This window comes from Oncorhynchus gorbuscha, linkage group LG15 (genome assembly GCF_021184085.1).
Source record: "Oncorhynchus gorbuscha isolate QuinsamMale2020 ecotype Even-year linkage group LG15, OgorEven_v1.0, whole genome shotgun sequence".
NCBI lineage: Eukaryota > Metazoa > Chordata > Actinopteri > Salmoniformes > Salmonidae > Oncorhynchus > Oncorhynchus gorbuscha.
Window position 1 is genome coordinate 49,524,338 of NC_060187.1, and position 16,799 is coordinate 49,541,136.

Consider the following 16,799-nt stretch of genomic DNA (forward strand, 5'->3'; position numbering starts at 1 on the left):
CTACAAAGTAGGCTGTGCTTACCTGGCAAAAGGATATCATGATTATTTGCATCTATCCAGTAGTTATTTGTTTTGCAAACTACCATCACCGTTGCTACAAAAACACAGCTAAATGTAATTTGTATTGGTGCCACTTGTTAAAGCCACTTCAATCAGTGTAGACCAGTTAAAGGAGGATTTTTAAGCCTTGAGACAATTGTGACGGATTGTCTAAGTGTGCCTTTTTAGAGGGTGAGTGGGCAAGACAAAATATTTAAGTGTCTTTGAACAGGGTATGATGGTGGGTTTGTGTCAACTGCAGTGCTTCTGGGTTCTTCACGCTCAACAGTTTCCTGTTGGTCCTTCACCAAAATGACATCCAGCCTACTTGACACAACTGTGGGAAGCATTGGAGTCAACATGGGCCAGTATCTCTGTGGAATGCTTTCGACACCTTGTAGTGTCCATACCCCAATGAATTGAGGTTGTTTTGAGGGCAAAAATGGGCCTGTGCAACTCGATATTAAGGTGTTCCTAATTTTTGGTATATTCAGTGTATACCGAGTCAGTGCCAATGACACTGGATGGCAGGGAGCTCAGCCCCAGTGATGTACTAGGCTGTCTGCATCCCCCACTGTAGTGCCATATGATTGAGGGCTGTTGCCATACCAAGCAGTGATGCAGTCAGTCAAAATGCTTTCAATGGTGCAACTGTAGATTTGAGGGCCCATGCCAAATCTTTTAAACCTGGGGGGGGAATGGCTGCTGTCGTGGCTTCTTCACGACTGTTTCCGTATGTGTGGACCATTTTAAGTAATTAGTCATTTGGACACCAAAGAACTTGAATCTCAAGACCCATTCCACTTTAGCCCCCAACGATGTGGATGGGGGCGTGCTCACCTCCCCCATTTCCTTTAGTCCACGATCAGAGCAAATCAAAGTTTATTTGTCACGTGTGCCGAATACAACAGCTGTAGACATTACCGTGAAATGCTTACTTACAGGAAATGCTTTCAGTGCAAAAAGGGTATTAGGTGAACATTATATAAGTAAATAAATAAAACTACAGTAAAAAGACAGGCTATAAAAGTAGCAAGGCTACACACAGACACCGGTTAGTCAGGCTGATTGAGGTAGTATGTACATGTAGATATGGTTAAAGTGACTGCATATATGATGAACAGAGAGTAGCAGTGGCGTAAAAGGGGGGTTGGCGGGTGGCGGGACACGATGCAGATAGCCCGGTTAGCCAATGTGCGGGAGCACTGGTTGGTCGGCACAATTGAGGTAGTATGTACATGAATGTATAGTTAAAGTGACTGATCCTTGGTCTTACTATAGCTAGATATGGCTTTATAGCTACATATACACTATTGTATATATTTTTTTATTCAAATAAACACTGATGCGCTGTGTATGGGGATCACCTATCAACTGAACAGCGATAAAAGCCTGAAGAAGTGAACCTGCGTGAATCTGTTTTGCTTTCCTGTGTCCCTGTATATGACGATTGCAATTGTAGCTATGCCATACGGTATGATCTGAAGTATTGTTAAATAGCCTAACTAGACTAGCCGTCATCCACCGGTGTCCCAAGTCCCATGGGAAGGATTGACCATCAATAAGCAGAGGTTGACTAAACTGTATTACTAGGCGAAGTTATGACCTTGACCTTCTAACCCTATCCGCCATCTTCTTTAGCCCTGGGACAGATGTCACGACACAGCTGGACAGCTGGATTGACAATTTCTGCCTGGACGCCGACGTCTTCGTGCTGGTGGCAAACTCCGAATCAACCCTCATGAACACGGTAAGAGTGCTCACAAGCTGATCCTCCAGGTGGTACCGAGACAGATCTGACCAATCACACATTGTATTTCTTACATGTGCCGAATACAACAGGTGTAGAATTTACAGTGAAATGCTTACTTACAAGCCCTTAACCAACAATGCAGTTATTAGAGTGTTAAAGTATTTACTAAATAAACTGAAGTAAACAATAAATAAAATTATAAATAAGGAAATAGAGAATAACAAATAATGATAGAGCAACAATAAAATAACAATAGCGAGACTATATACAGGGGGTACAGTGTTGATGTGAGGGGGCACAAGTTAGTCGAGGTAATTGAGGTAACAAGTAAAGCGATAATGCTTGGCTTTGTGCTTAGGGTCTTTGTCCTGTTGGAAGGTGAACCTTTGCCCCAGTTTGAGGTCCTGAGCGTTCTGGAGCAGGTTTAAGGATCTCTCTACTTTGCTCCGTTCATCTTTCTCTCGATCCTGACTAGTCTCCCAGTCCCTGCCCCTGAAAAACATCCCCGCAACATGATGCTGCCACCACCATGCTTCACCATCAGTGGTAGAAAAAGTACCCTATTGTCATATTTGAGAAAAAGTAAAGATACCTTATGACTCAAGTAAAAGTGAGTCGCCCAGTAAAATACTACTTGAGAAAAAGTCTAAAAGTATTTAAGTATATCTTAAGTATCAAAAGTAAGTGTAATTTCAAAAATATACAGTGCCTTGCGAAAGTATTCGGCCCCCTTGAACTTTGCGACCTTTTGCCACATTTCAGGCTTCAAACATAAAAGATATAAAACTGTATTATTTTTGTGAAGAATCAACAACAAGTGGGACACAATCATGAAGTGGAACGACATTTATTGGATATTTCAAACTTTTTTAACAAATCAAAAATGGAAAGATTGGGCGTGCAAAATTAAAATTGTTCTTAAGTATCAAAGTAAAAGTATATAAATCATTTCACATTTCTTATATTAAGCAAACCAGACAGCACAATTTTCTTCTTTTTGTAATATAATGATATCCATGGGCACACTCTAACACTCATACATAAATTACAAACAAAGTATTTGTGTTTAATGAGTCCACCAGATCAGAGGCAGTAGGGATGACCAGGGATGTTCTCTTGATAAATGTGTGAATTTGAAAATGTTCCTGTCCTGCTAAGCATTCAAAATGTAATGAGTACTTCTGGGTGTAAGGGATGTGTATGGAATAAAAAGTATATTATTTATTTTAGGAATGTAGCGGAGTAAAAGTAAATTGTCAAAAATTTAAGTAGTAAACCCCAACAAACTACTTATGTGGTACTTTAAAAGTATTTTTACTTAAGTACTTTACACATTTGTTCACCGTAAGAGATGGTGCCAGGTTTCCTCCAGATGTGAAGCTTGTCATTCAGGCCAAAGTGTTCAATCTTGGTTTCATCAGACCAGAGAATCTTGTTTCTTATGTATGGTCTGAGTCCTTAAGGTGCCTTTTGCCAAACTCCAAGCGGGCTGTCATGTGCCTTTTTACTGAGGAGTGACTTCTGTTTGGACACTACCATACAGGCCTGATTGGTGAAGTGCTGCAAAGATGGTTGTCCTTCTGGAAGGTTCTCCCATCTCCACAGAGGAACTCTAGAGCTCTGTCAGAGTCATTATCGGTTCTTGGTCACCTCCCTGACCAAGGCCCTTCTCCCCCGATTGCTCAGTTTTGCTGGGCGGCCAGCTCGAGGAAGGATCGAAGTGTTTACAAACTTCTCCTATTTAAGAATGGTGGAGACCACTGTGTTCTTGGGGACATTCAATGCTGCAAAAATGTTTTGATGTTCTTCCCCAGATCTGTGTCTTGACATAATCCTGTCTCGAAGCTCTTCAGACTATTCCTTCGACCTCATGACTTGGTTTTTGCTCTGACATGTATTGTCAACTGTGGGACCTTATATTGACAGATGTGTTCCTTTCCAAATCATGACCAATCAATTGAATTTACCACAAATGCACTCCAATCAAGTTGTAGAAACATCTCAAAGATGATCAATGGAAACAGGAAGCACCTGGGCTTATAGTCTCATAGCAAAAGGTCTGAATACTTATGTAAATATTTATTTTATACATTTGCAATAATTTCTAAAACCCTGTTTTCGCTTTGCCATTATGGGGTATTGTGTATATTAATGAGTAAAAAATGTAATTTAAAACATTTTAGAATAAGGCTGTAACGTAACAATGTGTAAAAAAATCGAGGGGTTTTAATACTTTCCTAATGCACTCTGTTCTATGAAGCAACAAATTAGCACAATTGTTCTTCGAAACAACTAGAAGGAATTGTCAACATATTTCAACGATGTTTTCAAGAAAATCTGTGCATATTAAGCAGCTTGTACCCAATTGTCATATTGGAATGATGCCTCTTTTAAGTGTGAGAATTGGTATGTGAACTGCTTGTTATAGTCTAGGATAGGGCAGTCTCCATTTTGTCCAGCACTCAGGACCAGCTCTGTTTGTCTGCCGAGGCATTCACAGAATGTCAGGGCACATAGTCAATCACCGAGCTCGCTCGTTATCTGTGCCAAATCACTCTTTGAATAAGCACCCTAGGATACCCAGCCTCTGTTTAATTAAATCATAGAACCCTATATATTTGAAGTACTCTATATAGTAGAAATGCATTATTTGACTGATAATACCTTGCTCTTGGACAAACACAATGTCTTATTCAAGTTAATGAGCACTTGTTCTAGCTAAGTTTAGTTTTTGAATGAAACTCAACTGTTTGATAAACAACAGACAATAACAGTCTTTCAATGAATGGAGCCCTTCTCTATTGAATTAGCCAATGACCTATCTTTGTGACACTTGACAAAAGCCCTTGGCACATCTCCTTCCCGTATATACTGAGTGAGTGAGTGAGTGAGTGAGTGTGTGTGTGTGTGTGTGTGTGTGTGCTACACGTTCCCTATTGTATTGGAGTGTTTATGTATTGGAGTGTTTATGTATGTGGGTCACCTACACACACAGACTGTATGTACACAGTACATTGGGACACCTTATCTCTGAATTGTGGCTAAAGGTTAAACACTTGCCGCAGTCTGGTGTAGTCGGTAAAGTTTTAGACTCCGGACCACATACGTCCTTGGCAACCGGGTTTTCGAGCCCCACCTCGACCAACTGTCTCTGCCTCCTCCTCCAATATCTATCCACCGATTTCTCTTCCAACTGTCCTGTCAAATGAAATAAATTTTATTGATATATATATATATATATATATATTTTTTTTTAAAGTAAAGGTTAACACAGCACTTTGATATTAGTAAGGCTGTTTCTTTGTTGGTGCGCTAACTATTTCTGACCGTGCATTTTTTTTTGTGTGTCCTCCAGGAGAAGCATTTCTTCCACAAGGTGAACGAGAAACTCTCCAAACCTAACATCTTCATCCTCAACAACCGGTGGGATGCCTCGGCCAGCGAGCCAGAGTACATGGAGGATGTGAGTGTCTTACCAACAATAACGGGGCATTAATACATTTTTTGAAAGTTCAGAATAGAAGAATTAGCCACTGGTGCTGAAAGAGGGTTGAGCAGTATCAAGATTTTCATACCTTTTTATTCTGTTCCTGTACCGTACCTGGGCATATGGTATTACCGGCAGTACAGACAAGGGGATGCTATTAAAATAAATATGTGCAGTTGAAAGTCAGAAGTTTACATACACTTAGGTTGGAGTCATTAAAACGTATTTTTCAACCACTCCATGAATTTATTGTTAATAACAAACTATAGTTCTGACAAGTCGGTTAGGACATCTACTTTGTACATGACACATGGAATTTTTCCAACAATTGTTTACAGACGGATTATTTCACTTATAATTCACTATCTCAATTCCAGTGGGTAAGAAGTTTACATACACTAAGTTGACTGTGCCTTTAAACAGCTTTGAAAACTCCAGAAAATGATGTCATGGCTTTACAAGTTTCTGATGGGCTTATTGACATCATTTGAGTCAATTGGAGGTGTACCTGTGGATGAATTTCAAGGCCTACCTTCAAACTCAGTGCCTCTTTGCTTGACATCATGGGAACATCAAAAGAAATCATCCAAGACTTCAGAAAAACAATTGTAGACCTCCACAAGTCTGGTTCATCCTTGGGAGCAATTTCCAAATGCCTGAAGGTCCACGTGTACTATTGTTTGTATAGATGAACAAGTTTAAACACCATGGGACCACACAGTCATCATACCGCTCAAGAAGGAGACGCGTTCTGTCTCTTAGAGATGAACGCACTTTGGTGCAAAAAGTGCAAATCAATCCCAGAACAACTGCAAAGGACCTTGTGAAGATGCTGGAGGAAACGGGTAAAAAAAAAAGTATCTATATACACAGTAAAATGAGTCCTATATCGACATAACATGAAAGGCCGCTCAGCAAGGAAGAAACCACTGCTCCATAACCGCCATATCAAAGTCAGACTATGGTTTGCAACTGCACATGGGGACAAAGATCTTACTTTTTGGAGAAATGTCCTCTGGTCTGATGAAACAAAAATAGAACTGTTTGGCCCTAATGACCATCGTTATGTTTGGTAGGAAAAAGTGGGAGGCTTGCAAGCCGAAGATCACCATCCCAACCGTGAAGCATCATGTTGTTGGGGTGCTTTGCTGCAGGGGGACTGGTGCACTTCACAAATGATGGTGATCCTAACTGACCTAAGACAGGGAATTTTTACTAGGATTAAAGGTCAGGAATTGTAAAAAGCTGAGTTGAAATGTATTTAGCTAAGGTGTATGTAAACTTCCGACTTCAACTGTATATTTAGTATTGTTTTATTTATAAAGGATCACTTTTTAAAAAATGTTTCATAATTTTAAAGAAATTCACTGAGGAGAAGGTCCTCCCCTTCCTCCTCTGAGGAGCCTCCACTGCCATATATGGCATATACAGTATAGCACTCAAGCCTCGAGCTGAAGTGCAAATTATGTTTGACTCCATGAGTGTTTTTGTTAGTGCTATGTGGTAATGCTGCAGTAACGTTTCCCCCTACAGGTGCGGAAGCAGCACACGGACCGCTGTGTCAACTTCCTGGTGGATGAGCTGAAGGTAATGGACCGGGAACAGGCGCCCGACCGCATCTTTTTTGTGTCGGCCAAAGAGGTGCTCAACTCCCGCATGCAGCGAGCTCAGGGTATGCCAGAGTCCGGTAAGCCCTACGGTGGTCAAACCAGGAGGCTGTGGGCGTGTCGATGGGTGGGTAGGCAAGCGTGTGTGTGTGTGTGTGTGTGTGTGTGTGTGTGTGTGTGTGTGTGTGTGTGTTTTGGTGTCCGCAGTGGTCAAACCAGGTGTGTATTGTTGTTGGTAGGTAGTAAGGATGTCACATAGTTTTTTCTTAATGTTTAAACGGCCATTTTTTTGTGTTTTCTGGTAAAACAATCTTAAAATTCCATGTGAATTCACAACGCAGCTGTGCTGCTGCCAGCACCGGTCTCACGCTGCATCCCTTTTCGATGGTTAAGCATTGCACCTGTACTACCATTACTGTCCCTCAACTCCACCACGCAAAGTTCGCATTTCCTTCTCATTTAACTTCTCTAAGTATTGCCATACAGGATTTTGCTGCTGTCCCTCGCCTTTCTCTGCCATTTTTCCAACTGTTAACGATGATGACGTAGTGAGAGTCGACTCCAAAATAATCGATTCCTTACATGTCGATACCTATTTCTGAGTGTCAAGATACCAGAATCGACTCCTAAGATGATGTATTTTTATAACGGAGGAGACTGATTAGTAGCCATACTTCCGAAAACACAAACACTTGCATCTTTCAGTGCGCCAGTGAGGGATGGAGAGAGAGGGGAGGGGCACCAGGCAGAACTGTGCACTAGGCCTATCTATCGGCAATCAAAATCTCACAGTGCTGTATCTCACAATTTGTTGGCTTGCAATGTCTCACAACTTCAGTAAAACAGGACCTATCATCAACAAATAGTCAAGATGCAACACTTCACGGTCACACACAGGCCTGATTGGTGTGTACGGGTTTGATTCACGCTGTTCACAGCGAGGTAGCCAGGTCTTAGTTGTTGCGGAAATTGACCCACTCTGCCTTTTACATTTAGTTAGGCTATAACACAGAAAATACGTTTTGTGATAACTGCGCTGTGATTCAAATTTTGTGGGGGGGAAAACACTTAAGAATTGTTGTTAACGTTAAGGATCCCAATTTCATTTAAACGTTTAAGCGTTCACACCTCTAGTAAGTAGTTCAGTGGGTAGTGTCGTGGAAATTCAGTACTGAGAAAGATTTGGTAATTTCTTCAAACAAGCATCTTTATTTAATATCGATTTAATTATAGTAGTAATGAGTCTGGTCGCGCCCCCCCCCCCCCCCCACCCTTGAGTGTTGGACCGAGTAACCTAACCTTTACACAAATGCAGAGTACTATATGTAGCTGGCACTAACAATGCTCAGTCATGGTTGGTTCAACCCCCCTCATGCAGACCAAGGAGCATCATAAGCCACTCTGGGTTCATCCTGTTGTTATCTGCACGTTAGTTGTTGTCTTAACCCCACCTTTGCTTAGTTTCCCAGATGTAAGGATTATTTTGAGACAGTGAGGAATTGTTCTAACTCCTCCTGGCTATCTCGGCTAAACCCACCACATCTTGTCTATGTAATGCAGTCTTTAACTCATTTGTCAGCTCAAGCCATCTCCAGTGACCATACAGCCCAGATTAGCTGCAGGGAACTAGAGTGGAGCCCATGAAAACACAGAATTAAGCAGAATTGTCCTATTTGTTAATTATTAATTGCTCGGTTTGGGGGTGTGTTGGTGGCTGTATTAGTGACAGATGGGTGTGTGGCAGGCTCACTCAGGTCAAAGGTTGTGTCCTGTCCACACTGTGTGCAGAATGCCTTCTCGGCCTCCCCAAATTAGATCCACAGTGTATATCTAAACAAAACATCCCCAGCCAAGCTAGAAAACAATCAAACTAAAACTTCCCTATCAACTCTGGCTAACACCACCCTACATGGGATCAAGCCACTTATGCAATCCATTGGCTCACATGCTCCAAAATGACCTTTCGTTTGAGTGTTATGGTGAATGTGGTCTTGTGAGCTCTGCTTTTAGCCTGGCATCTTCTCTCCACCTGGTTATACTTTATCCACATCCTTTCTAGGTTGAAGGGATGTTTCACTTTTTGCAAGTTTGATCTTATTTTCAACGTACATACATGTTGCCGTTTCATCCAAATTGTGTTAGTTGGTTTAGTTAGTAGATTCTCATGGCCAGGGTTGGGTAGTAATGGATTACACATAACAAGGATTACATAATCTGATGGGGGAAAATTAAGTATCGTGAATCATGCATTCCTGCTTGGACATACAGTATTTCTTGAGTCACACCATTTTATTACACTTTGAATGAAGCACATTGAATCGGTTTATATAAGATCATTAAACTAGAAAAATAAAATGCTGACCCCACAACAAGGTTTTGGTGCAACCAAATCATCGTAGGAGTTTGAAGCCAAAATGGCAGTGTGCTACACTCCGTTATGGAGAGATAATGGTGCTGTGATGTGGTGGTCTTTTGTTTGACAGTGTGCCGCTTTCTCAGGTGGAGCTTTAGCAGAAGGCTTCCACGAGAGGCTCAAGGAGTTCCAGAGTTTCGAGAGGATATTTGAGGCAAGTTCTAGTGTGTGCGTGTCTGTTTGTGTGTGTGTGTGATGTTTAACACCACTCGTTCTCAGCCTCAAACATGGAGATTGTTTAATGATTAGATGCAACGTCTCCAACTCCTCTGAAATGTATATGAAAACCCCACAGTATGAAGTAATTCATTTCAAATTAAATGGCAGAACTACTTTGGATTTTTTTTTTTTTTTTTCTCAAAATGAAGTGAAATCGGTGTGTAGTCCAGTCAAGCCAAACGCCATGGCTCCTCAGTCAAACTCACTCTCTCTCTCTGAATTCTCCTTCCTGGCTTTTGCCAGTGTGACACTGGACTTAGATTTGGAGCGATCTGAGAGGATGGCCAGAACTGGCACTTATCACATTTACCTTCTAGTGACTAGGGGAAATAAATTGATAGTTTACATGTCACAATAATATTAAATTGATATTTGACTCCACTCATTTTTTTTGCCTCTATTGGCAGTGCCAAAACGATGTTATTTTTCATCCAATAGTTTGTTCTCCATCTATTTAAATAGTGAGCCAACATGTTTTCAGCACTTTTATTTCCCTGATTGATCAAAACTCATTTTCTCATGCTCTCCCGTCTCTCTGCAGCAGACATATATAGTGAGCAATGTTTGGACCATCAAATTGCAATAAAATCACAGTATCGAATGGAAATGCATATAGAATCGCAATACATATCATATCGGCACCTATCGTAAGGTCCCTGGCAATTCCCAGCCCTGTTATCTTCCTCCTAATGTGACAGAGATTTTCCAGGGGCACCTGCTCAAGCACAATGGTAGCTGCTGCTGTTTGTGGATGTGTGCGTGTGCGTAGAGAAATGGTATAGAAAAGATTTACAAGAGAGAATATTCTGTAGTTATGCTGCCTCATACCGTTTACCTCTTTATTGGGTCGGACACCTAAAGGAAAAACTGTTGAATAGGATGTTAACTAGATTCTGTCCCATGCCACTACAGATGTGAGTGGTGAACCATTCTAATCACTCTATTTCTATGATCCTGTGCTGCGAGAGAAACCTGTAGTCTCGACCTCCAACTCATCTCCGAACTACTAGTCTCTCTCCACCAATCGCGAGTCGCCAAGCCGGCGCCTCAGAACCCTTGCTTAGGCCAATCAATGTGCACATTGCCATCAATCTGCGTCTTCATTGCTGAAGTCTAGATTTGCTTAGGCGAGGATCATCTGTTTCTTTCAGTTACATTTTCATTCTGTTCACCCTGTCTCATGTTTGATTCTGTTGCCTGCATTTAGTATTTTCTGAGTTGTTTTAAATAGTAATCCTCTTTTCTTAGGATTGTTGTTTCTTGTGTTGACTTTTGTTCCTATGATTTTGCTATTGCTTCATTTAACACGTTACTGTGAACCTAGAACCAACGGGGCTGTGGGACTCTTGATACAGAGCTGCTGACGGCAAATGCCATTTATTTATTTTTTCCTACATTCTTAAATTGCTTCAGCAGTTGTCTATCTTGTCCCCTTTCGTCCCACCACCACTGTGTGTGTCGCCACCCTGTGTGTGTGTTTCGCAGACCCCATTCACAGTGACGTGTGTGCTATTGTATGGCCTCGCAGGAGTGTATCTCGCAGTCAGCAGTGAAAACAAAGTTTGAGCAGCACACTATAAGGGCCAAGCAGATCACTGAAACAGTCAAAGCCATCATGGATGCCATCAACATCGAGGCGGCAGAGAAGAGGTGGGTGTCCCCCATTCCATCCCTGCATCACTCTGTTCTTTCGGGGTGGTCTTCTGTTTAATCGTTGCCAAATGTTCCTGTAGCACTTTTACATTTTATTACAATTCAATATTTTTATCCAATGGATATTACGATACCTTGGTATCTGTTGTAATAGCAGTTTAGTCGTATGCTATGGACATTGGATCGCAATCCGTGTACTTCCTGGTGGAATCACTGACTTCCTGTGTCTCACCTTACCACTTCCTGACTGCCGTATAGAGTGGCCTCATTGGAGGACCGTGAATACCAGATGGATCGTTTGGAGTTTGTGAAGAACCAGCTCAGCCTGCTCATAGAGGACATCAAGATGAAGATCAAGGCCATTACAGAAGAGGTGGAGAGCAAGGTAAATCATTCTATTCTGATAACATGAATTTTTTTCCAATATGTTTGTGAAATATGCCCATCCTAAGCCTCTTAACAGTGCAGGGAAGCACAACTCTGTCCCTTCAGGGTCATACTGCCAACTACAATTTCTGGATTTATTACAGCCGTAACTCAATCCATTCCAAGGGTTACCACAAGTGGTGCACATTTAAAAACATTTTCCCAGGCACTAATACAACCGTTTTCTCTAGGTGTCTAGCGCCATGGGCGAAGAGATCTGTCGTCTCAACGTGCTAATTGAGGAGTTCCACTCGGACTTCCAACCCTCGCCCCACGTCCTCAAGCTCTACAAATCAGTGAGTTTGATTTTTCGTTACACCAAAGACTTGCCACGGCAGACACAGGTCTGCTTTCTATGGCAGCTTCTCCTTGAAATTGAAGCTTTGTCGCTAATGTAACAGACTGAGCATTTAGGTTAGGAGCATCATGACTCTAACACAGTAGTAGTGACCTCTTTTTCTGTGACCGTTCCATGACCATTCCTTGACTGTTCCATCTCTGACCATGTCCTGCGGTTGCCCGCCCTCACCCTGTGTACAGGATCTACTGAGCCATATTGAAGAGGGCATGGGCAAAAACCTGGCCTTCCGCTGCTCCAATGCCGTCAACGCCTCCCTGCAGTCCTCCCAGAGAGACATGATCGGTAGGTAGTTGGTGCAGCACGTAACACCACCCCATAAAACAGGCTGTGTTTAGGCTAGCCCTGGTCATGATTAGCCTGGTCCCACATCTGTTAATGCTGTCTTCCCTACTCTTATGGTCAAGAGTTGGCATGACAACACAAGCAGATCTGGGTTCAGGTTTGGTCATGACACAGGCTCATAGGCTCACGATCCCGTGTGTGTGCCCAGGCAACCAGTCATAAAGCAGATTGGCAAAGATCTAATGGACCTCTATGAAATTACTTTGAGGGAGTAAACCAATTGGTTGAGGAAAAGTACGCCCAGCACACTTCTCACCCATTTATTCCTCTCAGCTCATTGTGTGTTTAGAGACGGTCATGGAAAGGAAGGCACTGTTTTAAATCCTACCTTCTTTTATGTAATCTAACACAATTGGGTAGGGGGCCTATTCAGAGGGTTCTACTACATAGCTTCCACTGATCCAGTTCTGTCAGATCTCTGAGGACTGCAAGGAACAAGGGAAGCAGGAAGTATTTGGATCAAAAGTCATCTAGACGATTTCAGTGACGTCACCTGACTTGTCTGTTTCCTTCCTTGTTTCTCCCCACCACCAGAGAGTATGCAGCCTCTGCTGCCCCCTGCTGTTCAGAGCCAGATACAAACGCTTGTGCCAAGCCGCAAATTTGACCTGAGCTACAACCTGAACTGCGCCACGCTCTGCTCAGACTTCCAGGAGAACATTGAGTTCCAGTTCTCAATGGGCTGGACGGCACTGGTCAACCGCTTCCTGGGGCCTACCAATGCAAAGCGGGCCCTCATGCTGGTCGACAGGAACTTCCAAGTAACGCAGGTAAGACAGCTACAGGAAGAAGTTTCCCCAACTTACAGATCTAGGATCTGATTTCCTTCCCACAGTCCGAACCTTAACCATTAGTGGGGGAAATGTAAAAATGTCTCAGGATCAGGGTCTTGGGGCAACTTCTCGTTATTCCAGTAAAATACGAAGGTGAGAAATTATGGGGATGGGTACTTTGGTAAAATGTATGTATGTGGGCACCCCATGACGTTAGTGGATTTGGCTATTTCAGCCACATCCGTTTCTGACCGTTGTATAAAATCGAGCACACACCATACAATCTCCACAGACAAATATTGGCAGTAGAATGGCCTTACTGAAGAGCTCAGTGACTTTCAACGTATCACCATCATAGGATACCACCTTTCCAACAAGTTAGTTTGTCAAATATCTATCCTGCTAGAGCTGCCCCGGTCAATCGTACGTGCTGTTATTGTGAAGTTGAAACGTCTAGGAGCAACAATGGCTCAGCCACGAAGTGGTAGGCCATACAAGCTCACAGAACGGGACAGTCAAGTGCTGAAGTGGGTAGCAAATAAAAATAGTCTGTCCTCGGTTGCAACACTTACTACTGACTTCCAAACTGCCTCTGGAAGCAACGTCAAGAACTGTTTGTCGGGAGCTTTGTGAAATGGGTTTCCATGGCCAAGCATAACCCTAAGATAACCATGCGCAATGCCAAGCGTCAGCTGGTGTGGTGTAAAGCCATTGGACTCTGGAGCAGTGGAAACTGGAGTGATGAATCACGCTTCACTATTTGGCAGTCAACGGACTAATCTGGGTTTGGCGGATGCCAGGAGAACTTTACTTGCCCCAATGCATAGTGCCAACTGTAAAGTTTGGTGGAGGTGGAATAATGGTCTTGGGCTGTTTTTCATGGTTCAGGCTAGGCCCCTTAGTTCCAGCGAAGGGAAATCTTAATGATACAGCATCCAATGACATTCTAGATGATTCTGTGCCTCCAACTTTGTGGCAACAGTTTGGGGAAGGCCCTTTCCTGTTTAAGCATGACAGTGCTCCTGTGCACAAAGCAAAGTGCATACAGAAATGGTTTGTTGATCGATGTGGAAGAACTTGACTGGCCTGCACAGAGCCCTGACCTCAACCCCATCGAAAACTTTTGGGATGAATTGGAACGCCAGACTGCGAGCAAGGCCTAATCGCCCAACATGAGTGCTCGACCTCACTAGTGCTCTTGTGGATGAATGGAAGCAAGTCCTCGCAGCAATGTTCCAACATTTAGTGGAAAGCCTTCCCAGAAGAGTGGAGGCTGTTAGCAGCAAACGGATGACCAACTCCATATTAATGGCCATGATTTTGGAATGAGATGTTCGACGAGCAGATGTCCACATACCTTTGGTCATGTCTGTCGTAGCTGTAGTGTGATATGATATACGACTAATAATTGTTAATAGTCTTGATGCTGGTCAACAAGAACTTTCAGGTAACCACAGTTGAAACACATGGGTTAGATATAATACACACTACTCAATATGTTTTAGTGTGTAATGGATAATGTAGAGTAGACCGGATGTCGATACCACTTTTAAAATACAGTTTCAACCAAACCTGTCATTCTCCAATATTAGTCCTGTGAACTTATTCTTCCCCTTCATATTCTGGCCTAACTGATATGCTGATATTTGTATATTTTGAATATACACACACACACACACGCGCACACACGCACACACACACGCATGCACCTACACACACACACACACACTGATAGTTCACCAGTGAAACAATGGAGAAATTCAAATGAGCTGGGAGCTCCTTTCCTATAGTACATTGTCCCAATAACATCCCTGGTATAGGATAAGGTGCATTCAGAAAGTATTCAGACCTCTTGACTTTTTCCACTTTTTGTTACATTACAGCCTTATTCTAAAATTGATACAAATGATATTTTTCTCTCAACAATCTACACACGATACCCCATAAAGGAAAAACAGTTTAATTTTATGCAATTCAAAATTGAGCTCAGGTGAATCCGGTTTCCATTGATCATCTTTGAGATGTTTCTACAACTTGGAGTGCACCTGTGGTAAATTCAGTTGATTGGACATGATTTGGAAAGGCACACAACTGTCTATATAAGGTCCCACAGTTGACTGTGCATGTCAGAGCAAAAACCAAGCTATGAGGTCGAAGGAATTGTCCGTAGAGCCCAGAGACAGGATTGTGTCGAGGCACAGATCTGGGAAGGTTCCCAAAACATTTCTGCAGCGTTGATGGTCCCCAAGAACACAGTGGCCCCCATCATTCTTAAATGGAATAAGTCTGGAACCACAAAGAATCTTCCTAGAGCTGGCCGCCCAGCCAAACTGAGCAATCGGTGGAGAAGGGCCTTGGTCAGGGAGGTGACCAAGAACCGGATGGTCACTCTGACAGAGCTCCAGAGTTCCTCTGTGGAGATGGGACAACCTTCCAGAAGGACAAACATCTCTGCAGGCATTCTACAAATCAGGCCTTTATGGTAGAGTGGCCAGACGGAAGCCACTCCGAAGTAAAAGGCAGATGACAGGCAACTTGGAGTTTGCCAAAAGGCACCTTAAGGACTCAGACCATGAGAAACAAGATTCCCTGGTCTGATGAAACCAAGATTGAACTCTTTGGCCAGAGGAATGTCTAGTGGAAACCTGCCACCATCCCTACGGTGAAGCATGGTGGTGGCAGCCTCATGCTGTGGGGATGTTTTTCAGCGGCATGGACTGGGAGACTAATCAGGATCGAGGGATAAATTAATGGAGCAAAGTACAGAGATCCTTGATGAAAACCTGCTCGCTCAGGACCTCAGACTGGGGTGAAGGTTCACCTTCCAACAGAACAACGACCCTAAGCACACAGCCAAGACAATGCAGGAGTGGCTTCAGGACAAGTCTCTAAATGTCCTTGAGTGGCCCAGCTAAAGCCTGGACTTGAACCTGATCAAACATCTCTGGAGAGACTTGAAATAGCTGCGCAGCGACGCTCCCCATCCAACCTGGCAGTGTTTGAGAGGATCTGCAGAGAAGAATGGGAGAATGCCCCCAAATACAAGTGTGCCAAACTTGTAGTGTCATACCCAAGAAGACTCGGCTGTAATCGCTGCCAATGGTGCTTCAACAAAGTACAGAGTAAAGGGTCTGAATACTTATGTAAATATGATATTCCTGTTTTTTATTTTTTATTCATGCATTTTCAAAAATGTCTACTTTGTCATTACTGTGTCCCTCCTTCATGTCCTGTTAAAGATTACACACTCCCTGTCCACCACGCCCTCCAGTGGCCCCTCCAGTGTGGCGGTAGCACATCCCCAGGACGCTGCGCTCTCCCATGAGGAGCTGATGATGTCCATGGCCACCAACCTGGCCTCCCTCACCTCCCGCACCTCCATGACGGTGGTCATCGTTGGAGGAGTGGTGAGTAATAGTACTCCCACCTAATCTGGCAACCCGTTCGTCATTATAATGGGCTATACAGTACGGACCATGCTCTATACATGCATCCATACATCTCAATCCATCTTAAATGAAGTTGCAAAAAGAAATCCTTTATCTAGACTATTTGATTTATAGTATAGATATATTTAGCACACACTAAAATAAAATATTTTTCGACGAGAATCCTGGTATATTGTATATGTACGGCTCTATACAGATGTGTAACCAACACAACAGATGTAGCTGATTAATATGGGTGCTGCTTCCCATACAGAGTTTCACTACCAAAAAAATGAAA

At 42.9% G+C, this 16,799-nt stretch overlaps 1 protein-coding gene across 1 annotated transcript in view; it reads left to right on the forward strand.

Moving 5' to 3' along the window:
• LOC123997442 (mitofusin-1-like) overlaps window positions 1-16,799 on the forward strand; it is a 29,869-nt gene that overhangs the window by 9,170 nt on the left and 3,900 nt on the right. The window contains 10 exon segments of the mRNA XM_046301688.1: window positions 1,681-1,789; window positions 5,148-5,255; window positions 6,813-6,966; window positions 9,386-9,453; window positions 11,047-11,168; window positions 11,430-11,556; window positions 11,789-11,893; window positions 12,138-12,240; window positions 12,835-13,070; window positions 16,313-16,480. Coding sequence (XP_046157644.1) covers window positions 1,681-1,789; window positions 5,148-5,255; window positions 6,813-6,966; window positions 9,386-9,453; window positions 11,047-11,168; window positions 11,430-11,556; window positions 11,789-11,893; window positions 12,138-12,240; window positions 12,835-13,070; window positions 16,313-16,480 — 1,300 coding nt within the window.